This window comes from Bubalus kerabau, chromosome 6 (assembly GCF_029407905.1).
Source record: "Bubalus kerabau isolate K-KA32 ecotype Philippines breed swamp buffalo chromosome 6, PCC_UOA_SB_1v2, whole genome shotgun sequence".
Lineage (NCBI taxonomy): Eukaryota > Metazoa > Chordata > Mammalia > Artiodactyla > Bovidae > Bubalus > Bubalus kerabau.
Genome location: NC_073629.1, coordinates 118307874 through 118332377, shown reverse-complemented (window position 1 = coordinate 118332377; position 24504 = coordinate 118307874). Strand labels below are relative to the sequence as shown.

The following is a 24504-nucleotide window of genomic DNA, read 5'->3' as shown; positions in this document are numbered from 1 at the left end:
GAATTTTTTAAAAAGTCCTCTTCAACTTCCCTCCATAGAAACACACATAACCAGAGGGGGTTCTTTCAGGAGCTTCCTTCCGCCCGCTGGTAAAGCCTGTGTTAAACTGTGCTTGCCAGGACACTTTTTAGAAAAACACACAGCCTTTTTATTAATAAAGAGCATCACGGGACGGAGGTGAGTTTGCTCAGGGAGTGGACCTGCTGGAGGCTTCCTCCTGTCCCAGCAGCCCTGGGACTCACACACCTGCTTTTCTGGCTGGTGGGCTCCTGACGGGACGGGGGGCGCGGGGGCCATGAGGAATGAGGTGACCTGTCTCTGCCTCCCTGCGCGTGGGTGGAAGACCCGGAGCTGGGAGTGGAGTCCAGTCTGTGCGGAAACCCTTCAGGGTGGGCCACCTGAGCACAGGGTCCTACGGGCAATGTCATTCTTCTTTTTTTTTAGGAAAAAGGAGAAACCAAATAATTTTTATTCCTTTTTGGATTGTTTCTATAAACTTTTCAGGGAAGATACATCCAACGGCAGTCTCATTCTGAACCCAGTTTTTGTGGGAGCTCAAGCTGGTTGGTCACCCTAAGCCTGTGACTGGGGACACCACGCTGTTTATTCAAAAGCCGGGAGAGGTCTGGCCGCCTCTCCTCTTGCTCAAGTCCCACCACGCTGCACACGTCAGCGGAAGACACATCCCGGTCAGGTCAGGGCGGCTTGGAGAAGTCGTCCAGGAATACTTCGGGGGCACCTGTCGACAGGCTGAGGACTCCAGACCCCCCAAGGCCCCAACTCCACTTACACTGTCACTAAACACCACCACCTCTCTTCCTAGAGCCCAGTTACTAGTTTTCAAGTTGCTTATTGAGAAGAAAAATAAGTATGAATATCAAAGTAGAAAGCTTGAATTTTAGTCTCCAAGTTATTTTTTCAAAGGTTGACATATTTCCTTTAAATATAAATGTGTCAGTCCAACCAGCTCGATTGTTTTTAATTAAAATGTCTAAAGTATGACTCCAGTACTTTCTGAAAACTTACATGCCATAGCAGAAGAAAACATTTAATAATCCTATTTGCGTATTTTATCGAAATCATTAATAACAGGATTTATTCATCTGTGTTGAATACAGTCATAACCACATGCAGCGACTTCCTAGGACTTCATGAATGATCATAAAATTACTGAAAAGTGTTTACCTGTCTTATATAAGACTCCAATTTATACAGAAAAGGGGTGTCATGAGTGAAAATATAAATTTGCCTGAACTGTCTTCACAGAAAAAAAAACTGCACACATGCTGAAGTTTTAAAAATCCATATGCTTTTTTCCAGGTGTGAACTGAACTGCATAACCCCATATGCTGATAGAAAAAAAACAGGTGATTATTTTTAATGATTTATGTATAAAAGAAAAATAAATTTTATGATACAATTTGAGAGACTATTCCATACAAAATTTGACTCACATACAATGTATGCGATTTTTTTGCAACACAAGAACTCTAGTCTTACGTACAAATTCATAAAAGGTAGACTTCTTAACCTGACGCAAAACAGGGTCCCTTTGGGGTGGTGGCTGTCACTTGAGTCAGTGGAAAAGAGACTGTGGACGTAGGAAGGCCTGAGTCACTGGTCCACCTCCCCTCCTCCAATGACGTGTTAATATCTAGTGTCATTTCAGCAGACAGAATTTTATGGTTAACTACAGAAAGGAGAAAAAGACCAGTGTTTCACAATGGCACATCTTAATAATCCAATCTTGAACTTCGCTTCAAAAACCATAGAACGACCTCTGTAACAGATTTACTTTGGAAATGACACTAAGGAAAAACTTAACTGTGCCATCTGTGCTAATCTTTTAAAGAAACAAAACTCTCTCAGGAAATTCTAACATTTAAAATGACACTGTTCGGGTTACATCATAAATAATAGTATGTAGAACAGAAGTGTCAGGACCCAGACTTTAAGACCCGTAAGCATGTCTCCAAACAGTGAGATCCTTTATACACAAATACAAGACTTAAGTATTTACAATATTATACGTAGTGAAAAACTAAATATAAACCATGTTTTTTTAAAAAAACTTTCGCTTTAAAAAAAATTTTCTAAAAAATGGTAACATCAAAAAATTTTGCAAATCTGTGCATCCTTTAATTTTATTTTCTGTGCATCCTTTAAAGTCTTCCTTCTGCAGGTTCTTCCTGAGCCACCTGTCTCTGAGGTGCCCAGATGCTTACACCTGGGCAAAGGAACAGGCCTGGGCCGTTGGCTTGAAGAGCAAGCTTTGCCTCTAGAGAGGATGAGGGGTCCCGCAGCTGCACTGATGTGCTCGCGGGGAAGCCCAGGGGCTCGATGTTGAAGAAAGTGAGGATGCGGCCTATAACACTCTCAGGTCAGACGATGCCCGCAAAGGCCACAGTCAAATCTCCTTTTTAAATATATGAACTTTTAAGGGCTGGAAAAATAAGCAAAACATAATAGGGAGCAATAAGAAAATTGCGTTAAGGTACACGCAATGACAGAGAGGTTAAAAACTAGAGTTCGTGGGTACCTTATAAAGACACGGGCTGAAATGAACCCTTTGCAAGTGGAAGTGAGCTAAAAATATAAGTCTCTGCTTTTTGGGCCTCATTGTATTTATAAGGCTCCTGTTAAAATGTGCAACCAGCCTCACTCGGGGCTCGAGCAGTCCTGTCAGCAGGCTTGGAGTCTGCGGTCTTGGACACCCGTGTCCCGGGTGGTCCCAGCACCGCTCACCCGCTGGACGGACCGGCCCAGAACCCAACAGCTGACGGCAGAGACCAGGCTTGCAGAGAAATGTCTCACACCGGAGGTGTCCGCAAGAGCCGTTTGTAACTAGTGAGTGTTCCAGTGGAGGAAGGCAGGGAAACACGGTCTCTCCCAGACCGAATGTGCCTAAGGTGGTAAAGCTCTGAAAACCAGGAGGATGATGCTGTGAGCTGCTCACCGCCGCCTTCAGACTGAAACCTCACACCGGGAGCGAAGAGCCAGCCTCCTCCTTAAGTGCAGGCTGAGGGACCCCCTGGAGTCTGCAGCTTTGAGCTCTCACCTCCTGGAACTCAGGTTGATGCTGTACACCATCTTCTGGATCTTCTCCTCGTTCTTCAGGATGTTCGCCTTCACGGCACAGATCTTGTCCTGCTGGTCCCTGACGAGCTGCTCCAGCTCCGCCAGCTCCGCCTTCAGGGGCTCCACAGCGCCGTCAGTGATGCTGCCGGGACACAAGCCGGGGCTCGTGAGGACCTCTCTCCTTTCCCATCTGATGCTTTTCGTCGTGCGGCATGCGGGGATCTTAGTTCCCCGACTGGGGACTGAACCCAGGGCCCCTGTGTTGGGAGTGCGGCGTCTTAACTACTGGACCACCAGGGAAGTCCCTACACTGGCTTCTTAATTAAAACAATGGAAGGTAACAAAAGTAAATTACTCATTATATCCAAAGGGGTGGGGGGGGGGAGATAAAAATATAAATGTTTTTTCAAGTAAAAAATTTAAAATACTTTCAAATTACAGTCACAAAACTTTGGGGATTTTGATAAGACACAAGGTAAACATGGTATCCAAACTGCTAAGTTTCCTGCCTTTTGAATGTCTAAATCTCGGGATTCTGAACACTGAGTGCAGATCTTTCCTAGCTGCTACAGAGAAATGCACATTATGTTGTGAATGAAGAAGTAATGTACTTTCCTTGGGAGAGGAGGTAAGAAAGAGGGTTGAGAGGGCTGGGTTCTCCAGAGGTCTCCCCCACCCCTCTCCCAGTCCCCCACGCCCTTACCCTCCCTCCCCCCGCCACTCCCCCAGTCCCCCTCCACCGACCTCCCCCCCACCTCTGCTCCTGCTGCAGGGCCTCCACTTGCTGCCCAGGACTGTTTCCCCCTCTGTCCCCCCACCCCTCCCCCAGCCCCCCTCCACCGACCCCCCACCACCACCTCTGCTCCTGCTGCAGGGCCTCTGCGTGCTGCCCTGGCCTGTGTCTCCCCCTCCCTCCCCCCCCACCTCTGCTCCTGCTGCAGGGCCTCCACTTGCTGCCCTGGCCTGTGTCTCCCCCTCCCTCCCCCGCCCCCCCACCTCTGCTCCTGCTGCAGGGCCTCCACTTGCTGCCCTGGCCTGTGTCTCCCCCTCCCTCCCCCCCGCCACCTCTGCTCCTGCTGCAGGGCCTCTGCATGCTGCCCTGGGCTGTGTCTCCCCCTCCCTCCCCCGCCCCCCCATCTCTGCTCCAGCTGCAGGGCCTCCACATGCTGCCCTGGGCTGTGTCTCCCCCTCCCTCACCCCCCCACCTCTGCTCCAGCTGCAGGGCCTCCGCATGCTGCCCTGGGCTGTGTCTCCCCCTCCCTCCCCCCCCACCTCTGCTCCAGCTGCAGGGCCTCCGCGTGCTGCCCTGGGCTGTGTCTCCCCCTCCCTCTCCCCCCCCCACCTCTGCTCCAGCTGCAGGGCCTCTGCGTGCTGCCCTGGGCTGTGTCTCCCCCTCCCTCCCCCCCCCACCTCTGCTCCAGCTGCAGGGCCTCCGCGTGCTGCCCTGGGCTGTGTCTCCCCCTCCCTCCCCCCCCCACCTCTGCTCCAGCTGCAGGGCCTCCGCATGCTGCCCTGGGCTGTGTCTCCCCCTCCCTCTCCCCCCCCCACCTCTGCTCCAGCTGCAGGGCCTCCGCGTGCTGCCCTGGGCTGTGTCTCCCCCTCCCTCCCCCCCCCACCTCTGCTCCAGCTGCAGGGCCTCCGTGTGCTGCCCTGGGCTGTGTGTCTCCCCCTCCCCCCCCACCTCTGCTCCTGCTGCAGGGCCTCCGCGTGCTGCCCTGGGCTGTGTCTCCCCCTCCCCCCCCACCTCTGCTCCTGCTGCAGGGCCTCCGCGTGCTGCCCTGGGCTGTGTCTCCCCCTCCCCCCCACCTCTGCTCCAGCTGCAGGGCCTCCGCGTGCTGCCCTGGGCTGTGTCTCCCCCTCGCCCCCCACCTCTGCTCCAGCTGCAGGGCCTCCGCGTGCTGCCCTGGGCTGTGTCTCCCCCTCCCCCCCCACCTCTGCTCCAGCTGCAGGGCCTCCGCGTGCTGCCCTGGGCTGTGTCTCCCCCTCCCCCCCCACCTCTGCTCCAGCTGCAGGGCCTCCGCGTGCTGCTGGTTCTCAGCATGCCACAGCTGCAGCTCGTTCTGCATGGCGTCCACGTCCTCCTGGATGTAGTCCATGATCTTGCCCAGGGGAAGGGCGCTCCGGCACAGGGTCTGGATGGACACCCGGAGCTTCTCTATTTCCTTGGAGACGATGTCCTTCTCCTTCTTCCAGGACGACTCGAAGACGAGCAGCTTCTCCTGGGAGGAGTGTGAAGGGAGAGGAGCACACTTACTCCTGAGGGCAGAGGGGCGCGGGCGCGGGGACAGCACTGGTGCGGGACCTGCCGGATTGTAGACGGGGCTTCACACCCGTGACCCCGAGGCTCGGCCAGCAGGGCCCCGTGAGGGCCTGTACAGTAAGATCTTCATCTCCCAGGTGACCGGAAACCTACAGCTGTTCTTGTTACAAGAGCTCAGGCAGGGACACAGAGGACAGTCCCCAAAGGAAAAGGACCCAGGGCGCACGTCACTCCCTGAGGGCCCCACCTCCCGACTTCACGGGGCTGCAACCCCGCCTGCCCGGAGCAAAAGATAACCCGCCCAGCAGAGAAGGGGAGGGGAGGGGAGGACCACTGCAGAGGGAGGAGCCAGAGCGTGTGGACGGAGGGCATGGCCAGGGCAACGCAGGGCAGCAGGGGAGGCTGAGGCCATGGGGCCTGGGGCCGGGTAGGTGGCGGAGGGGCTCCCACAGCTGCTGCTGAAGGAGGGGGGCAGGGAGGTGACCAGAGACCTTCAGTCGGTTTTGGCCAGGGGTTCTTGGGCTCTTTCACACAAGCAATACCTAGAATTCTCTTTGTATGAGACTTTACCACTGACATCTCTGAATCTCAAGAACCGACAGGCATCTTGGCTTGGGGACCTTTCCTGGGGAAATTAACACTCTTCAGGAACACCCCCCCCAGCCCCCGCCCCGGTGCTCCCACTCCACACAGGCTGACTACATGCCCCTGCTTTACCCACGGACAGCAGGAGTCAGATGAATTAAGTTATAACTGATCAACTTCTTTTATTTCTAGACTTGTTTAACGAAGTGACACATAATCGCTCGTGTCACTTCTAATCCGGTTTCAGACCAAGAGCCCAGAGGGCAGGAACCTGCGTCTGGTCCATGTAAGTGCTCCTTAAAAACCTGCCAAATGAACAGATGATGTGAGTAAGAGATTTATGTGTCAAGATCTGAGCTCCACTGTGTTCTGGCCTTTAGCAAACACATGGAAAGCCTTAACACAGTGCCCGGCACGCAGAAGCATTAAACGAATAGGACTACAAACAGAAGGCAAAGCTCACAGAACTAGTGAGTTCTGCAAGGTTGCGAGATACAAGATAAACATACAAAAATCAACTGTTTCTATTTGCTGGCAATGAACACACGGCTACCAAAATTAAAGATACATCGCCATCTATTACTGCTCACGAAAGAGAAGTACCATTTGTAAATCTAACAAAATATGTATAGAACTTGTGTTCTGAAAACCATACAACGTGGATAAAACAAATCAAAGGAGGTCTAAAAAGTGAGAGCCATACCCTGTCCATCAACTGCAAGATTAACACAGTAAAGATGTCAGTTCTCCCCAAACTGATATACAGGTTTAATATAATTCCTACCACAGTCCCAAACGGTTTGTAGACGTGGACATGACTGTCCTAAAACTTACACAAAAAGGCACAGGATCTAGCATGGCTGAAACATTTTGAAAAAGAAGAAATACGTGGGAAGCATCAGGCTGCTGGATCTCAGGGCTTAACTAGAGCAACAGCGCTCAGGACGGTGTGGTCAGGGCAGGGTGGACACCCAGATCAGGGGACAGAGCAGAGAACCCAGGTCCTCCTCACAAATACACCCAGCTGAGTTCTGACAAAGGTGCTACGGCAAGCCCGCGGAGGAGAGGCAGGCTGCAACACGCAGCACTGTAGCTGCTGGACACTCAGGCAGAACGGGCCCCTGAGCGCAGTCTCACACCTTACACAGAGACCGCCCTGAAACCGGCCACGGACTGAAATGTAAAACGCAAAACTATAAAACCTCTAGGGAAAAAACCTAGAAGAAAGGCCTCGGGATTTAGGGCCAGGTAAATAAACAGTTTTGACTTGACACCAAAACATGATCAGTTGAAGGAAAAACTGATACATGGGCGCTGTCACCATTAAACGCTGTCCATGGGCAACAACCCTGCCGACAGTGTGGGAGGCACGCTAGACGGTGAGGGCGTGCGCTCAGACATAGGCCTGGCAAGGGTCAGGGCCCAGGGCGCACAGACTCCTGGACATCAGCAGCAAAAGCAAGCAATCGAGCTGGAAAATGGACAGAAGAACAGACACTTCACCTAAGACGACACACAGAGGGCCGAAGAGCACGTGCAAAGACATGCAAAGTCATTCCCCGCCAAGGAAACGCGATTAGCAGCACAATGAGATGTGACCCACACCTATCTGAAACAGTGACCACGGCAGACGCTGGGAAGGATTCAGAGCCTGGACCCCTCAGTCCCGGCTGGTGGGAACGCAAAACGGTACAGCTGCTCTGGAAACAGTGTGACCAGGTCTTTAAAACTAACTGTGCAACCGCCATACAAGCCAGCAACTGTACTCCTGGGCACTGACCCCGGAGAAGGGAAGACGTGCTGACACAAAAGCCTGTGTAGGTGTGTTGATGGAAGCTTCATTCAGAGCAGCCAAGCACTGGACACAGCCCAGATGCCCTTCAGGGAGTGAATAAATACACTATGCTACAGCCATATCATGGAATACTACTTGGCAAGAAAAAGGGAATGAACTGCTGATTCACACAACAACCTGGATGGACCTGCTGAGAGTTACACTGAGTGAAAAAAAGCCAGTCTCAAAATTTACATGCTGCACGATTCCATTTCCATAACAGTCTTAAAATGATAACACTATAAAATAGAGACCAGATTAGCAGTTGCCAGGGGTTTGGGACAGGGTGGGGTGGAAGGCAGAGGGTGGGTGTCATTATAAAAGGGCAACAAGAGGGATCCTTGGGATGCTGGAGATGTCCTGTATCCCGACGGCATCAAGGCCTGCATCCTGGGTGTGACAATGCACTCAGCTTCGTCAGAGGTTATCAGCAGGGAGGACCGAGTAAGGGGTCCCTGGGGTCTCTGTTATCTCTTATAAATACATTTGAATCTATAGTTATCTCAAAATAACTTCAATTTTTTTTTAGAAAAAGGTAGTGGCTATAAAAGTGCTTTTGAATTAAAATGCTAAGTGACTAAAATGAATCAATACAATGATAAATTACTTCCCAGGAAAAAATGTGCTGTCCTTATTATACTGACTACTTTTTGTGAACTATACAAAAAAGATCTTCATGACCCAGATAACCACCATGGTGTCATCACTCACCTAGAGCCAGATACCCTGAAGTCCGAAGTTAGTGGGCCTTAGGAAGCATAACTATGAACAAAGTTAGTGGAGGTAATGGAATTCCAGCTGAGCTATTTCAACCCCTAAAAGATGATGCTATGAAAGTGCCACACTCAATATGCCAGTAAATCTGGAAAACTCAGCAGTGGCCACAGGACTGGAAAAGGTCAGTTTTCATTCCAATCCCAAAGAAAGGCAATGCCAAAGAATGCTCAAACTACCGCACAACTGCATTCATCTCACATGCTAGCAAAGTAATGCTCAAAATTCTCCAAGCCAGGCTTCAACAGCACATGAACTGAGAACTTCCAGATGTTCAAGCTGAATTTAGAAAAGGCAGAGAAAACAGAGATCAAACTGCCAGCATCCGCTGAATTATCGAAAAAGCAAGAGAGTTCCAGAAAAACATCTACTTCAGCTTCATTGACTACACTAAAGCCTTTGACTCTGTGGATCACAACAAACTGTGGAAAATTCTTCAAGTGATGGGAATACCAGACCACCTGACCTGCCTCTGGAGAAATCTGTATGCAGGTCAAGAAGCAACAGTTAGAACTGGACATGGAACAATGGACTGGTTCCAAATTGGGAAAGGAGTACATCAAGGCTGTATATTGTCACCCTGCTTATTTAACTTCTATGCAGAGTACATCATGAGAAACACTGGACTGGAAGAAGCACAAGCTGGAATCAAGATTGCCAGGAGAAATATCAATAACCTCAGATATGCAGATGACACCAGCCTTATAGCAGAAAGTGAAGAGGAACTAAAAAGCCTCTTGATGAAAGTGAAAGAGGAGAGTGAAGAAGTTGGCTTAAAATTCAACATTCACAACACCAAGATCGTGGCTTCCAGTCCCATCACTTTATGGCAAATAGACGGGGAAACAATGGAAACAGTGACAGAGTTTATTTTCTTGGGCTCCAAAATCACTGCAGATGGTGACTTCAGCCATGAAATTAAAAGATGCTCGCTCCTTGGAAGAAAAGCTATGACCAACTTAGACAGCATATTAAAAAGCAGAGATATTACTTTGCCAACAAAGGTCCATCTAGTCAAGGCTATGGTTTTTCCAGTGGTCATGTATGGATGTGAGAGTTGGACCATAAAGAAGCCTGAGTGCCAAAGAACTGATGCATTCAAACTATGGTGTTGGAGAAGACTCTTGAGAGTCCCTTGGACTGCAAGAGATCCAACCAGTCCATCCTAAAGGAAATCAGTCCTGAATAATCATTGGAAGGACTCATGCTGAAACTGAAACTCCAATACTTTGGCCACCTGATGCAAAGAGCTGACTCATTTGAAAAGATCCTGATGCTGGGAAAGATTGAAGGCTGGAGGAGAAGGGGACGACAGAGGATGAGACGGTTGGATGGCATCACCATCTCGATGGACATGAGTTTGAGCAAGCTCCAGGAGTTGGTGATGGACAGGGAGGCCTGGCGTGCTGCAGTCCAAGGGGTCGCAAAGAGTTGGGCATGACTAAGCGACTGAACTGAACTTTATTATAGTGATGATATTGATGACTGACTTAATTGAGACATTTAAAATTCTGCTTAAACCCACTCATAATGATATGAAGTAATTCCTATGTATCTGGCATCGTACTGACTCTAACATGAAACTGTGCAGGGCAGAGACCTCGGGACGGGGACGAACGCGCACAGCACCTGCTAAACTCGGCGCGCCCCGCCTGGGACAGCACACCCAGGGGCTGTCTGCCAGCCTCCGTCAGGATTCTGTGTCGACACCAAGTGCCACCGGGGACACACACCGCGAAGTTCACAGTCTTACTTTTGAGGGGTTACGGACTTTTAACACAAGATTGGGATAGGATTATGATAGCTGGGAGAGGCTTTTCCCATTGCTGCAAAATATCAAAATTCTGGCATTTTCCAAGCTTTCATTTAAGGCGGCGGGTAGAGTGGGTAAGTCAAGACTGACTCTGTGCTTTAAAAAGCACCCCCACTGACGACAGGCTCTGATTTATACACAGCTCGTTCTGCTGTATCAGCAACTTTCCAGACAAACGCAACCATTATAAACCCCAGTTTTATAGACTTTTAATATGTACAGTAAAATCTGAGAATCCACCACTGTACTCACCACACAGGAATTAGTCATATGAAATATGCTTAATTTTTGAAAATGGAAGAGAAAAAAAACAAGAGAAACTGTATCATTACCCCCAAATAGTGCCTAAAAGCCGCTGGAACGTGGGTGGACTAGGGGGCGGGCGTGGGCGGTCAGGCCCGGGCGCTCCGTGGGGACCCAGCCGGCCTTCCGCCTCCTCCGAGCTTTACGGCCTTCGGAGCGCGGCCTGACCTCGCCCTGCCTCGGTCTCCTCACAATAAAATGGAAATGCTAATATTTACCCTGCAGGCAGGATTCTATGGGGTAACATAAAGCAAGCCGCTCAGCGCCTCGCACATAGTAAACCCTGGACGAACGGTCGCCGCTGTCATAAACGCCAATGCCGCGACGGACGGGGCGCCGGGCCTCGGGAGAGGGCGCGGGGGACGCTCCTGCAGGCGACACTCGCCTGCTGTGTGCTCAGCGCCAACCCACGCCGCGTTCGCCCGGCTTCAGGCGGACGGCTCTCAGGTAGGAACATCATTTACTTTCCTCCCTGACACATTGCTTCCTGTCGTCACTTTCTGAAACACACACAGCCCACCCCATGAGACGCGCTCTTGAAGCTCTTCACGGAAAGGCTGCGGTTCTGGGCTCGGAGCTGAGCTGAGGCCGGCGGGCGGCACCCCAGCCGTGGGGGGCCGCTGCAGGTGACGCGGGGACACTCGCCCGTCCCCGGCGCCCTCCAGCCTGCTGCCGAGCGGGCTCCAGACTGTTGACTCAGCTGCTGTCGGGCAGCGGGGACCTCTGGCAAAGCGTTTCCTCGTTTGGCTGGCCACATCACACATGCTTCGGAAGAAGTGACTTTCCAGGATCTTTCGGGGGAACAGGTGCCTCTGGGACTGAATATTAATTGCATTTGCCACACACGTACTTGTCCCCAGAAGTGTGGGCATTTAATTGTGTTTATAGTGACTTTTTAAGTTTATAATTATTATTGTAAGTCATACACATAAAAAGCATTAACCTGAGAGGTTTGTTTCTTGACATTTCAACACAAGGCTTCAGGAGAAGAAAGTACTGTCGTTAAAATAATGCTGCAAACCCTGACCTGCAGGTCTCGCCAGAATCTCTCAGGAGCGGGATCAGGCACAGCCCTTCCCTCCATTCGGTCGCTGATCTGAGGGGTCCTGGGACCTCCTGGGAGAGCTCTGCCCCACATTAAGCAAACCCAATAAACAATGGCCTGATGAATCAAGGAGGGGGCAATAAATCAGAGCATGTGGGCATCTGCTTTAAATAGCATGCTCCCCCATGACCTCAGGAAGTGATTCATATACAGCTTGTCAGAAGTTCCTTTTCTTCCTAAACCGAGGAATGCCTGTACCCAAGCTACACGAGGAAAGCAGAGACCCCCCAGGAGGACTATTCTGAGGGTCCCATCCACCCAGGGACACTCCGTCATCAGACTTCTCCGTTCACATCCGGTGTGGGTCAAACGGAACACATGGGAAAACGGTGTGGAACCAAACACTTTAACGTTTAACCTACAGGAAAGCACCTAAGGCAGAACTGCACAGCCTGAGAGAACGACGCGGTGCCACCTGCAGCCACCGCCTGCGTCAGGAGAGCAAACCCTGCCAGGGCCCCCGGAGCCCGAGGTGCCGCTGCCGGCTCGAGTCCTGGGTCTGTGTGACCAGCTCTGCTGTTCGCATACCCGCCCGCCTGTTCCACGTGTGCAGGATGGAAGGAAGGAATCTCACAGACAGACAGACACACACACACACACACACTCTCTCTTTCTCACGTGTCCGTGTGTGTCAGCCTCCGTCCCTCGGCACTGCTGAACGGCGACGTGACCGTATGAATACACCGACCACCCATCCACTGCTGTGCTGGTGGACACGTGGTGGTTCCTGGCCTGGGGCACAACAGACCACACAGCTCTGAGCCGTCTCACAGGTGTATCCCAGCACACGGGCGCACAGGACCCTCCGGCACACGCAGTGAGAAGCGGCGCTGCTGGGCCAGCGGGTGTATCTGTCTTCAGCTGCGGCACAGAGCTTTACGACGTGGTTGCACCAACGTACATCACGTATTTTCCACCAGCCAGGACTGTATTTCTGTGCTCTGATGCCAGAGCTGGTACCTGTGGGCCCAGATGCCCTGTTTCTTTGGCATGGCGCCCTCGCAAGGTGCTGTGACTATTCTAACTCACCCACATGTGGCACTGAAAAGCTGAAATCTGTAATTAATCTGCCAAGGAATAAAGAGAATAACAGGAAAACAGCAACAACAACGCTGATTCCAATCGTACTACCACAACCTGACCGCTGCAGGTAATGACTGCTGAGCACCGGCCGCAGAGAGAAAGCCACCGCTCCAAGTCAGCGGCACGCTGTTAAAAAAAACCTTCCAGATGACTAAAAATCTCACAGGGACTTCCCTTGTGGCCTTGCAGTCCAGTGGTTAAGAATCCGCCTGCCAGTGCAAGGGACAGGGGTTCAATCCCCGGTATGGAAGATCCCACACGCTACAGAGCGCCTAAGCCCACTCACCACGGAACTGCGGAGCCCGAGCGCTACAGCTGCTGAAGCCCGCACGAACCTGTGGTCGGCAGCAAGAGAAGTCACAGCAGTGATCGGGCCCTGCATCAAACACGAACAGCCCCGCCTTGCCACATCTGGAGAAAGCCCGGGTGCGGCAACAAAGACCCCAGGCAGCCAAAAAAAAAAGAAAAAAATCCTGCTCATTACGGCCACTACAGATAAGAAATAAAACACAAGCAAGAAAGCCTTTAGAAAGCACATGCGCGAAGCTGTGTAGTGTGAGGCTAACTCCCAGACTGGATGCAGGCAGACCTGGGTGACATCCTCCTGTCTATGTAATCTCAGACACGATAACTTTTGTGCCTGTTTCCCAACTTAGCAAATGGGATAACACCTATCTCGTAAGTTCCCGTGAGGATTAAATGGAGTGACAGATGCAAGTCCCAGGGGCAGTAACTGATGTACTGACATCAGCTGTTGAGAACAACTAAGGGGTAAACCTCAACAGGAGAAGAAATGCTTATATGGAACCACCCAGCACCTGCTGCAGAGGGAAATCAAAAGATCATTAAACGTCAGCTACTTCTACAGACATTACTGTCCATGGAAAGGAACAAGGAACACTCTCGGAAGGCTGTGTGAGTTCACTGCAGCTGAAGCCCGAGGTTACTGCACAGAATAGAGAAGACGCAACTCCAGACAGGTCTTTCTGACTGACCCCAAAATGGAAATAATTTAAAAATCATCTTGTCACATGGAAAACTGATCAAAATGACACCAACAGAGCAGGCAACAGGGAAATGTGGAACTCAGACTCCCAGCTAGAGAGATTCTTTCTCTATTTAAAGGAATGAAAGTGAAGAATACATTACTGGCCTAAAACTGGTCCTTTCGAGCATTTTTATGAAAGGCTATGACCATGTCTTTATTCTTTCAGATAAAACTTTTTTATTTTGGCTGCACTGTGCAGCAAGTGGGATCTTAGTTCCCCATCAGGGATCAAACTTGCACCCCTGCCCTGGAAGGCATAATCTTAACCACTGGACCACCAGGGAAGCGCCTCACAGAAACTTTAGAATATCCTTCACCAAATTCCGAAACATCCATTGAACATTTATTGGGATTGCATTATACTTATAAGTCAATTTGAGAGAAGTGACATCTCTGTAATAGTGAGTTTCCATGCAGAACACAATGTCTCTCATGACTTTTTCCAAGCCTTCTATATCTCTTGGTAGAATTCTGTGGCTTCTCAATACAGTTACTATAAATTCTTAATAAATGCACACATGCTGTGGAAATTTACATTTTTGTTTCCAGTTCTGGAGGAAGAGCTTGATACACATTGTTTCCAACTGGTTATTGCTGACATATAGGAAAAATACTGACTTTTGTCTATTTATTTTGTCCCTGGCCACCTTACAAATTTTTTAAACATATTTAAAGTTTAAGGGGTTGACTGACTTGGTAGACCGCTGTCATCTTCAAATGATGACAATCCTGTCTCCTTTCCGGAATCCAGCCACATTTCTCTCTGCACCGGTTAGCCCTCCAGAGGGCATCAGAAGGTCTCACTTCACTTCCTTGCTCCTGAATTCCACGGAGACACCCACAGCCCCGTCCTGCTGTGTAGGATGCTGACCACTCCATGCAGGACCTCTCCCTCTTGCGGCCAGAAGCACCTTCCTACCCCAGTTCACTGCAAGCTTCCAGTAATAGTGGACACTGAATTTTACAGTGCCATTCCTTCTCTCTTTTTTTTGTTGTTGTTGCACTGGGTCTTCACTGCTGCACGAGAGCTTTCTCTAGTTGCTCCCCATGAGTGATCCCCACGGTGGTGACAGTGAGCTTTGATGGACAGCTAGTGAACTCAAGCAGAAAGCCGTCCTGAGTCTGCAAAGGGAGAGAGCACACCTCCAGCGTTGGCTCCACTCCTGGGAAGGCGGAGGGAGGCCGTGAGTACCCAGCATGGAGCTGCAGGACACAGAGAAGGCACCGAAGCGGAGGAATTCCACAAGGGACGAGCAGGAAACAGGACTGAGTGCATCCAGAGGAGGTGAGAAAGCCTCGGGCTCCCTAGCAGTGCTGGTGGAGGATTTATCTCCCAAGTCGCTTAGTAAAGACTGGAGGGGCTGCTGCTACTTCTAGTGTGAGGACAGCAACATAAGGCGCAGGGAACGTGAAAAATCAAGGAAATACAGCACCACCGGCGTGCTTCCAGTGTGACTGACTCCACAGACACGAGGGTCTGCAAGTTAGCCAATAGAGGACCCGAAACAGCTATTTTTAGGAAGTTTGATGAGCAGAACAAAACACAGACAACTCAACAAATCAGGAAAATCATACAGGGAAAAAATAAGTTTCACAAGGAGAAACAGAAATTCTGGAGCTGAATAACATACTGACTGAAATGAAAAATGTGACCAGAGCATCAACAACAAAACAGTTCAAGTGGAAAAAGAATGTGAGAAGAAGACAGGACCTTCAAAATTATCCAGTCCAGGGGGGAAAAGAGTGAACAAAAAAGAGTGAAGAAAGCCTATGCAAGCAATTGGAGTGAGAAAGAGGCAGAAAGCTTGAAGAAATAATGGCTGAGAACTTCCAAAATCTGGAAGACATCTGGACATCCAATTCGTGAAGCTCACAGTTCATCAAACAAACTTCACTTAAGGAGATCTTGGGCTTCCCAGGTGGCACTCACGGTAAAGAACCTGCCCACCAATGCAGGAGACATGAGAGGCATGGGTTGGATCCCTGGGTCAGGAAGAGCCCATGGAGGAAGGCATGGCAACCCACTCCAGTATTCTTGTCTGGAGAATCCCCATGGATAGAGGAGCCTGGTGGGCTACAGTTCATAGGGTCTAAAATAGTCAGACACGACTGAAGCAACAATGGAACAAAATAGAAAGCCCAGAGATAAATCAACACACATATGGACACCTTATCTTTGACAAAGGAGGCAAGAATATACAATGGATTAAAGACAATCTCTTTAACAAGTGGTGCTGGGAAATCTGGTCAACCACTTGTAAAAGAATGAAACTAGAACACTTTCTAACACCATACACAAAAATCAACTCAAAATGGATTAAAGATCTAAACGTAAGACCAGAAACTATAAAACTCCTAGAGGAGAACATAGGCAAAACACTCTCTGACATACATCACAGCAGGATCCTCTATGACCCACCTCCCAGAATATTGGAAATAAAAGCAAAAATAAACAAATGGGACCTAATTAACCTTAAAAGCTTCTGCACATCAAAGGAAACTATTAGCAAGGTGAAAAGGCAGCCTTCAGAATGGGAGAAGATAATAGCAAATGAAGCAACTGACAAACAACAATCTCGAGAATATACAAGCAACTCCTACAGCTCAACTCCAGAAAAATAAATGACCCAATCAAAAAATGGGCCAAAGAACTAAATAGACATTTCTCCAAAGAAGACATACAGATGGCTAACAAACACATGAAAAGATGCTCAACATCACTCATTATCAGAGAAATGCAAATCAAAACCACTATGAGGTACCATTTCACACCAGTCAGAATGGCTGCGATCCAAAAGTCTACAAGTAATAAATGCTGGAGAGGGTGTGGAGAAAAGGGAACCCTCTTACACTGTTGGTGGGAATGCAAACTAGTACAGCCACTATGGAGAACAGTGTGGAGATTCCTTAAAAAACTGGAAATAGAACAGCCTTATGATCCAGCAATCCCACTGCTGGGCATACACACTGAGGAAACCAGAAGGAAAAGAGACACGTGTACCCCAATGTTCATCGCAGCACTGTTTATAATAGCCAGGACATGGAAGCAACCTAGATGTCCATCAGCAGATGAATGGATAAGAAAGCTGTGGTACGTATACACAATGGAGTACTACTCAGCCATTAAAAAGAATACATTTGAAGCAGTTCTAATGAGGTGGATGAAACTGGAGCCTATTATACAGAGTGAAGTAAGCCAGAAAGAAAAACACCAATACAGTATACTAACGCATATACATGGAATTTAGAAAGATGGTAACAATAACCCTGTGTACGAGACAGCAAAAGAGACACTGATGTATAGAACAGTCTTATGGACTCTGTGAGAGAGGGAGAGGGTGGGAAGATTTGGGAGAATGGCATTGAAACATGTAAAATATCATGTATGAAACAAGTTGCCAGTCCAGGTTCGATGCACGATACTGGATGCTTGGGGCTGGTGCACTGGGACGACCCAGAGGGATGGAATGGGGAGGGAGGAGGGAGGAGGGTTCAGGATGGGGAACACATGTATACCTGTGGCGGATTCATTTTGATATTTGGCAAAACTAATACAATTATGTAAAGTTTAAAAATAAAATTAAATTAAAAAAATAAAAAATAAAAAAATAAAATAGTCAGACACGACTGAAGCAACTTATCACACAAGTAAGGAGATCTTCCCTAAGATGTATTATAATAAAACTGTCAAAAATCAAAAACAAGGAGAGACTCTTAAAGCAGCTGGTAACTTCCTGCTATAAAGCAATCTGAAGATTTGTCAGGAGAAACTTTACAGGCCAGAAAAGAGTGGGGCAAAATATTCAAAGAGATGAAGGGGGAAAAAAAAGGCGTTAGCTCAAGAATACTCTATCCAACAAAGCTATCCTTCAGAAATAAAGGAGAGGTGAGACTTTCCCAGACAAACACAAGTTGAGGGAGTTCATCACTACCAGACCTGCCTTAGGAGAAACACTGAAAGGAGCTCTTCAGGCTGAAACAAAAGGATACTAATTAGTAACAAGAAAACATACAACATAATAGTGAAGGTAAGTATACAGTGAAATTCAAAATACTCTACTGCTATAATATGATGGAGGTATTAATCACTTAATGAAAGTTTGAGATAAAGTATTAAAAATAATTAAAGTCACAATAATTTTGCTAATTAATAAAGAATATAAAAAGAGGTAGACCATAACATCAAAAACACATGAAGGGGGAGTAAAAGCATCGAGTTTTTGTACACAATTGATGTTAAGTTGCTATCAGTGTAAAATAGACTGTTTTATCTACAAGATGTTTTATGTAAGTTTCAGAATAACCACAAAGCAAAAACCTACAGTAGATACACAAAGGATAAAGAGAAGAGAACCAAGGCATACCTCTATGGAAAGACATGAATTCACAGAGGCAGGCAAAAAAGATAGAAGAAAGGAACACGGGAACCACAAAAAGTCAGGACAGCAGCAGGGCGGCATTATTCAGCACTTTGTTGTTGTCCAGTCGCTCAGTCGTGTCCAACTCTTTCAGACCCCGTGGACCGTAGCACGCCAGGCTTCCCTGTCCTTCACCATCTCCCAGAGCTTGCTCAAACTCACGTCCGTTGAATCCATGATACCATCCAACCATCTCATCCTCTGTCGCCCTCTTCTCCTCCTGCCTTCAATCTTTCCCAGCATCAGGGTCTTTCCAATGAGTCAGCTCTTTGCATCAGGTGGCCAAAGTATTGGAGTTTCAGCATCAGTCCTTCCAAAGAATATCCAGGACTCATTTCCTTTAGGATTGACTGGTTGGATCTCCTTGCAGTCCAAGGGACTCTCAAGAGTCTTCTCCAGCACCACAGTTTGAAAGCATTATTCTTCGGCACTCAGCCTTATGATCCAACTCTCACATCCATACATGACTACCGGAAAAACCACAGCTTTGACTACACACATATTTGTTGGCCAAGTGATGTCTCTGCTTTTTAATATGCTTTCTAGGTTGGTCATAGCTTTTCTTCTAAGGAGCAAGCGTCTTTTAATTCCGTGACTGAGGTCTGCATCCACAGTGATTTTGGAGCTCAAGAAAATAAAGTCTGTCACTGTTTCCATTGTTTCCCCTTCTATTTGTCATGAAGTGATGGGACCAGATGCCGTGATCTTTGTTTTCTGAATTCTGAGTTTTAAGCCAGCTTTTTCACTCTCCTCTTAGCTTCATCAAGAGGCTCTTTAATTCCTCTTCACTTTCTGCCATAAAGGTAGTATCATCTGCATACCTGAAGTTATTGATATTTCTCCTGGCAATCTTGATTCCAGCTTGTGGTTCATCCAGCCGGGCATTTGGCATGATGTACTCTGCATATAAGTTAAATAAGCAGGGTGATGATATACACCCTTGATGAACTCTTTTCTCAATTTGGAACCAGTCCATTGTTCCATGTCCAGTTCTAACTATTGCTTCTTGACCTGCATACAGGTTTCTCAGGAGGTAGGTAAGGTGGGCTGCTGGTATTCCCATCTCTTGAAGAATTTTCCACAGTTGGTTGTGATCCACACAAAGGCTTTAGCATAATCAATAGATTCTCTTGCTTTTTCTATGATCCAACGGATGTTGGCAATTTGATCCCTGGTTCCTGTGTCTTTTCTAAACCCAGCTTGTACATCTGCAAGCTCTCAGTTCATGTACTGTTGAAGCCTGGCTTGAAGGATTTTAAGCATTACCTTGCTAGAATGTGAAATGAGTACAATTGTGCAGTAGTTTGAACTTTCTTTGGCATTGCGTTTCTTTGGGATTGACTTCCCCAGTGGCCTAGATGGTAAAGCATCTGCCTACAATGTGGGAGATCCGGGTTCAATACCTGATTCAGGAAGATCCTCTGGAGAAAGAAATGGCAACTCACTCCAGTACTCTTGCTGGAAAATCCCATGAATGGAGGAGCATGGTAGACTACAGTCCATGGGGTCACAAAGAGTCGGACACAACTGAGCGACTTCACTTTCTTTCTTTTCTTTGGGGTCGGAATGAAAATTGATCTTTTCCAGTCCTGTGGCCACTGCTGAGTTTTCCAAATTTGCTGGCATATTGAGAGCAGCATTTTAACAGCATCATCTTATAGGATTTGAAATAGCACAATTATTCTACATGTAAATGGATTAAATTTCCCAATCTAAAAGACAAGAGAAAGACAAGTCCTGTATGGTAGGGGGTGAGGGGAGAGGGAACTGGAGGCACCAAATTCCAGTTATTAGACAAATAAATACTGGAACGCACTGCTCAGTGAGGACTACAGTGAACAGTGTACGTCATATACGACAGCTGTTAGGAGAGCAGACCCTGAGCGTTCTCAACAACAGGAAAAGATTTCCTTCTTTTTTTCTATCTATATGAGATGATGGATGTTAGCTAACCTGTTCTGGCAATTATTTCACAATATATTTAAGTCAAGTCATTATGCTGTATACCTTAAAAGTACACAGTGCTTCATGTCAATTATATCTCAGTAAACTGGGGGGCAGGAAAAGGCAGAGAGCTGGTGGGATAGATGAAGCAAGACTCAAGTATCTGCTGCCTACAAGAGATTCACTTAATCTGTAAAGACATACAGAGGCTCAAAGTGAAGGGAGAGGAAAAGATATTCCACAAAAATAGAAACCAAAGGAGAGCAGGGGTATCTATACTTTTGGCAGACCGAATAGACTTTAAGGCAATAACTGCAACAAGTGACCAAAATGGTCAGTATATGATGATATACTGTATATAAGTGGTCAACTCATCAAGGGATTACAGCAACCACATGCATATGCTCCCAACGCTGGAGCACCTAGATACAGTAAGAAAACTCTAATAGGAGGGGGGAAGGCAAACTCCTGGGCTCCAAGCTGCCCATCTGGCCTAGAAGTTCCATGGAGACAGAATTCTGGAAACCTGCCAAGCCTCCTACTGAGCCCTGCCATCGAGGCAAGAAAAGCCATGGCCCAACATTTTATAAAGAGGACAGATGACTCCGGGAGTACCCTCAGAAAACCAGACCAGAGGTGCCAGGCAGAGAAAACTGGAATTGAGCACGCAGAGGAATTTAAATCTAGAGAAGACATTCCCAGGAGGGCCGTGCTTTCCATCCACATCTCCATTGCCACAGTGCCCACATTTAAAGAGGCAACTGATAAACCCTCAAGGACAAAGTCACTGACATCCTTTTACGCCATTTTCTTTACATCTCACGTTCCCTTAGCCTCTTGACAATCCTGTATTTGCTATTTAGATTTCTCAGGAGCTCAGAGATTAAAAAGGTATGTGCGGGCATTTCTTGTAAAAAAAAAAAATACTGTTAGGATGCTGTCACCTTGGGCAAGCGGGGAGAGCCCTGGGGTAAGCGTATAAGGGTGGAGGGGCTGGGCTCAAGCAAGCCAGGGCCCACAGGACACAGCCCTTCCCCCACCCCCGACACAGCAAGCTGGGCAGACACACCCCCTGCACGTCAGCAGGAGGAAGGCGTGCAGGGACACACAGCGCAGGCGGGGGTGCAGCGCAGGCGGGGTGCGCACTGTTGGTTAGGATGAGGCTTTTAGGTCTCCTTAAGTGCGTAGCTCCCAGCTCCCCACCCACATGAGCCAGGTCCAGGAGGATGGGGGCAGTGGACGGGCTCCTTCTTCCCCAAGCATGAAGGCCCCGGGCCTTCTGAGCCCTTGTGGCAGGTACCGGAAGCACAGGTTAAGCAGCCCCACCTCACGCCCCCAGGGACGAGTGACCACCTGGAGCAGAAGCTCCAAGGTACCGTCGTGTTCCCAGCTGTGCCTCCAAATCACCTGGGAATGTTTCAATCAAAGGTATCGTCGTGTTCCCAGCTGTGCCTCTGAATCAGCTGAGAATGTTTCAAACACATCCACCCCGGCATCCTGGCCAAAGACCAATCCGTGGATCTGGGGCAGACCCAGCACCAGTATCTAACAAACTCTCTCTGGGTGAGTCTCATGCACAGACTGCTCTGAGCAGATGCACCTTAAGTAAATTTCAAAGGATACAAGGTTCTAAAGTTCACTTGCTTTATGATTTACAATTGCCTCCCATGATACAGGCAGTGGCAGCGAATGAACCTAAGTTTAAAAATACACTTTAAAAGTATTTTTCTCTCTCCCCAATCATGGCTGGCAATGCGCATTAGGATTATTAAATTATTTTGCTTTTCCTTTCCATCCCTTTCTTAACTAGTAGAATCCGCCATTTTAAATTCTTCTAAAATATTTATCATTTTTCTATTGAGCCTATTGCTCCCATCTTTTCTTACAAGTTTGGCTCCAGTTTCATTTTTATATATTTGTACTTCTAAATTCAGACCACAGCTCCAAAGATATCAGATAAAACAAGCACAGCCAAATTAACCATTAATCCCAAAAGGCCGTTACTGGGCAACGGGAACCCAGTGGATTTCCTGGTTGGCATGTGAGCTGGAGAAGAATTAAGACCTGTAATTGGAAGTAGCCAGAATATCAGAGATCTCAGCAGTAAATGAACTTCACAGAATTAGCAATGAACATAAGGAGTGTGCCCAAGGAAGGAAGAGCAAAGGACATTCAAATACAGGAGGTGGGGTCCCACAAACCCTTGAGGCAGGAGCGTGGATGCAGACGTCATGGTGAGGTTGGGCTCAAGCTGGGACTCATTATTAGTTGTGCCTCCAGCAACCAAAAGTCAACCCAAAGATACACCCTAGAATTCAACACGTCTTACCCTACAGTTCCTGCATTCTTCATGGCGACTGATGTCAGGAAGAGAATAGTCGGGCCGGAGACTGGTGGGTGATGGCTGCATGGAGGACCAGTGTACCCAGCAGACAGGCAACGCCCCTCTGAAGAGGGGACATGTGGGCAGGGACCCGATTGGGGGCTTTCTGTTGACAGGTCCTGATATGGCCCACCAGGCCGGGATTGCCTTCAGATACCTGCAGCCAAGGCCACCTGCACAAATCCGGGGAGGAGGAGGCCCCTACAGTACCCTCCAGACCGCCGCCCCGCCTGCCTCCCACGGACAAAACTCGAGCAAGCACAGAGGGACAGACCTCAGCTCTAGGACATCACTGAGAGCCCTGTCCCAGAGCTCCTCCTGGGGCTTCCCGGGGTAGGGGCGGCGAGCTGAGCCCCGTGTATGGGAGGAGCACAGACACTCCAGGTTAATTTCACTGGAACACAGATATAAACTTCCATTTGAAAATATCAGTAAAGTGAATATAGTTTTGCAGGCGACAGATAATTATCTATGAGCAAAGACATGACTGAACAACAAAGCAAAGATCATTTTAGGAATGTAACAACTGCTCAACATCAGTAACTCTATTAATATGTGATCATCTCAACAGCTGCCAAAAGATATCTGATAACAGTTAGCATCCGTTTCTGATGAGACACCTAGAGCAGTGGCTAGGATGTGGCACGGGATGAATTAAGTGGCTGATGAATGAATGAACACTGACTTTTAAAACCAGATAACTTATCATCATAAAACAACTTAACATTAAGGTTTAAAAGAGGCTAAGTAAAAACCAGTAACTGTGGGAATCAAGGTCAAGATCAAGAAGCTACAGTTAGAACCAGACATGGAACAACGGACTGATTCCAAATTGGGAAAGGAGTACGTCAAGGCTGTATAGTGTCAGCCTGCTTATTTAACTTATATGCAGAGTACATCAGGTGAAATGCCGGGCTGGGTGAAGCACAAGCTGGAATCAAGATTGCCGGGAGAAATATCAATAACCTCAGATATGCAGATGACACCACTTTTATGGCAGAAAGCAAAGAGGAAATAAAGAGCCTCTTGATGAAGGTAAAAGAGGAGAGTGAAAAAGCTAGCTTAAAACTCAACATTCAAAAAACTAAGATCAAGGCATCCAGTTCCATCACTTCATGGCAAAGAGATGGGGAAACAATGGAAACGGACAGACTTTATTTTCTTGGGCTCCAAAATCACTGTGAACAGAGACTGCAGTCGTGAAATTAATTTTCTTCTTGGAAGAAAAGCAATGTCAAACCTAGACAGTGTATTAAAAAGCAGAGACATCACTTTGCCTACAAAGGTCCGTATAGACAAAGCTATGGTTTTCCCAGCAGTCATGTGTGGATGTGAGAGCTGGACAATAAAAAAGGCTGAGCACCATAAAGAATTGATGCCTTCAAATTGTGGTGCTGGCAAAGACTCGAGAGTCCCTTGGAATGCAAGGAGATCAAACCAGTCAATCCTAAAAGAAATCAACCCTGAATATTCTTTTAGAAGGAATACTTTGTCCACCTGATGTGAAGAGCCAACACATTGGAAAAGACCCAAAAGATGCTGGGAAAGATTGAAGGCAGGAGGAGAAGGGGACGACAGAGGATGAGATGTTTGGATGACATCACCGACTCGATGGACGTGAGTTTAGCAAGCCCCGGGAGTTGGTGATGGACAGGGAAGCTGGTGTGCTGCAGTCCATGGGGTCACAAAGAGGCAGACATGACTGAGCAACTGCACGACAACAAGAACAAGGGAACAAGGGTCCAACTTAATTTAAAACAACAACAGAATAAACCCAAAGAACAGAAGGCAGGAAATAAAGAGAACTGGAGAGCTCAGTGAAAAGGAGAACAAAGAAACAAGCTGGTGTTTTAAGAGACTGACGGACGAATTTCTG

At 48.0% G+C, this 24504-nt stretch overlaps 1 protein-coding gene across 4 annotated transcripts in view; it reads right to left on the bottom strand.

Annotated features, from left to right (window-relative positions):
* Nucleotides 1-962: 962 nt before the first annotated feature.
* TRAF3IP1 (TRAF3 interacting protein 1) overlaps nt 963-24504 on the bottom strand; it is a 61897-nt gene continuing 38355 nt past the window's right edge. For 2 of the 4 annotated variants that reach the window (XM_055586606.1, XM_055586602.1), the window contains 2 exons: nt 5074-5297; nt 963-3220 (listed from right to left, as the gene is read on the bottom strand). In XM_055586606.1, coding sequence (XP_055442581.1) covers nt 3055-3220; nt 5074-5297 — 390 coding nt within the window. In that variant the 3' untranslated portion in view covers nt 963-3054. Of the gene's footprint in view, nt 3221-5073; nt 5298-6080; nt 6229-24504 lie in introns of those variants that run through there. The other 2 variants (XM_055586603.1, XM_055586604.1) reach the window with 1 other exon arrangement.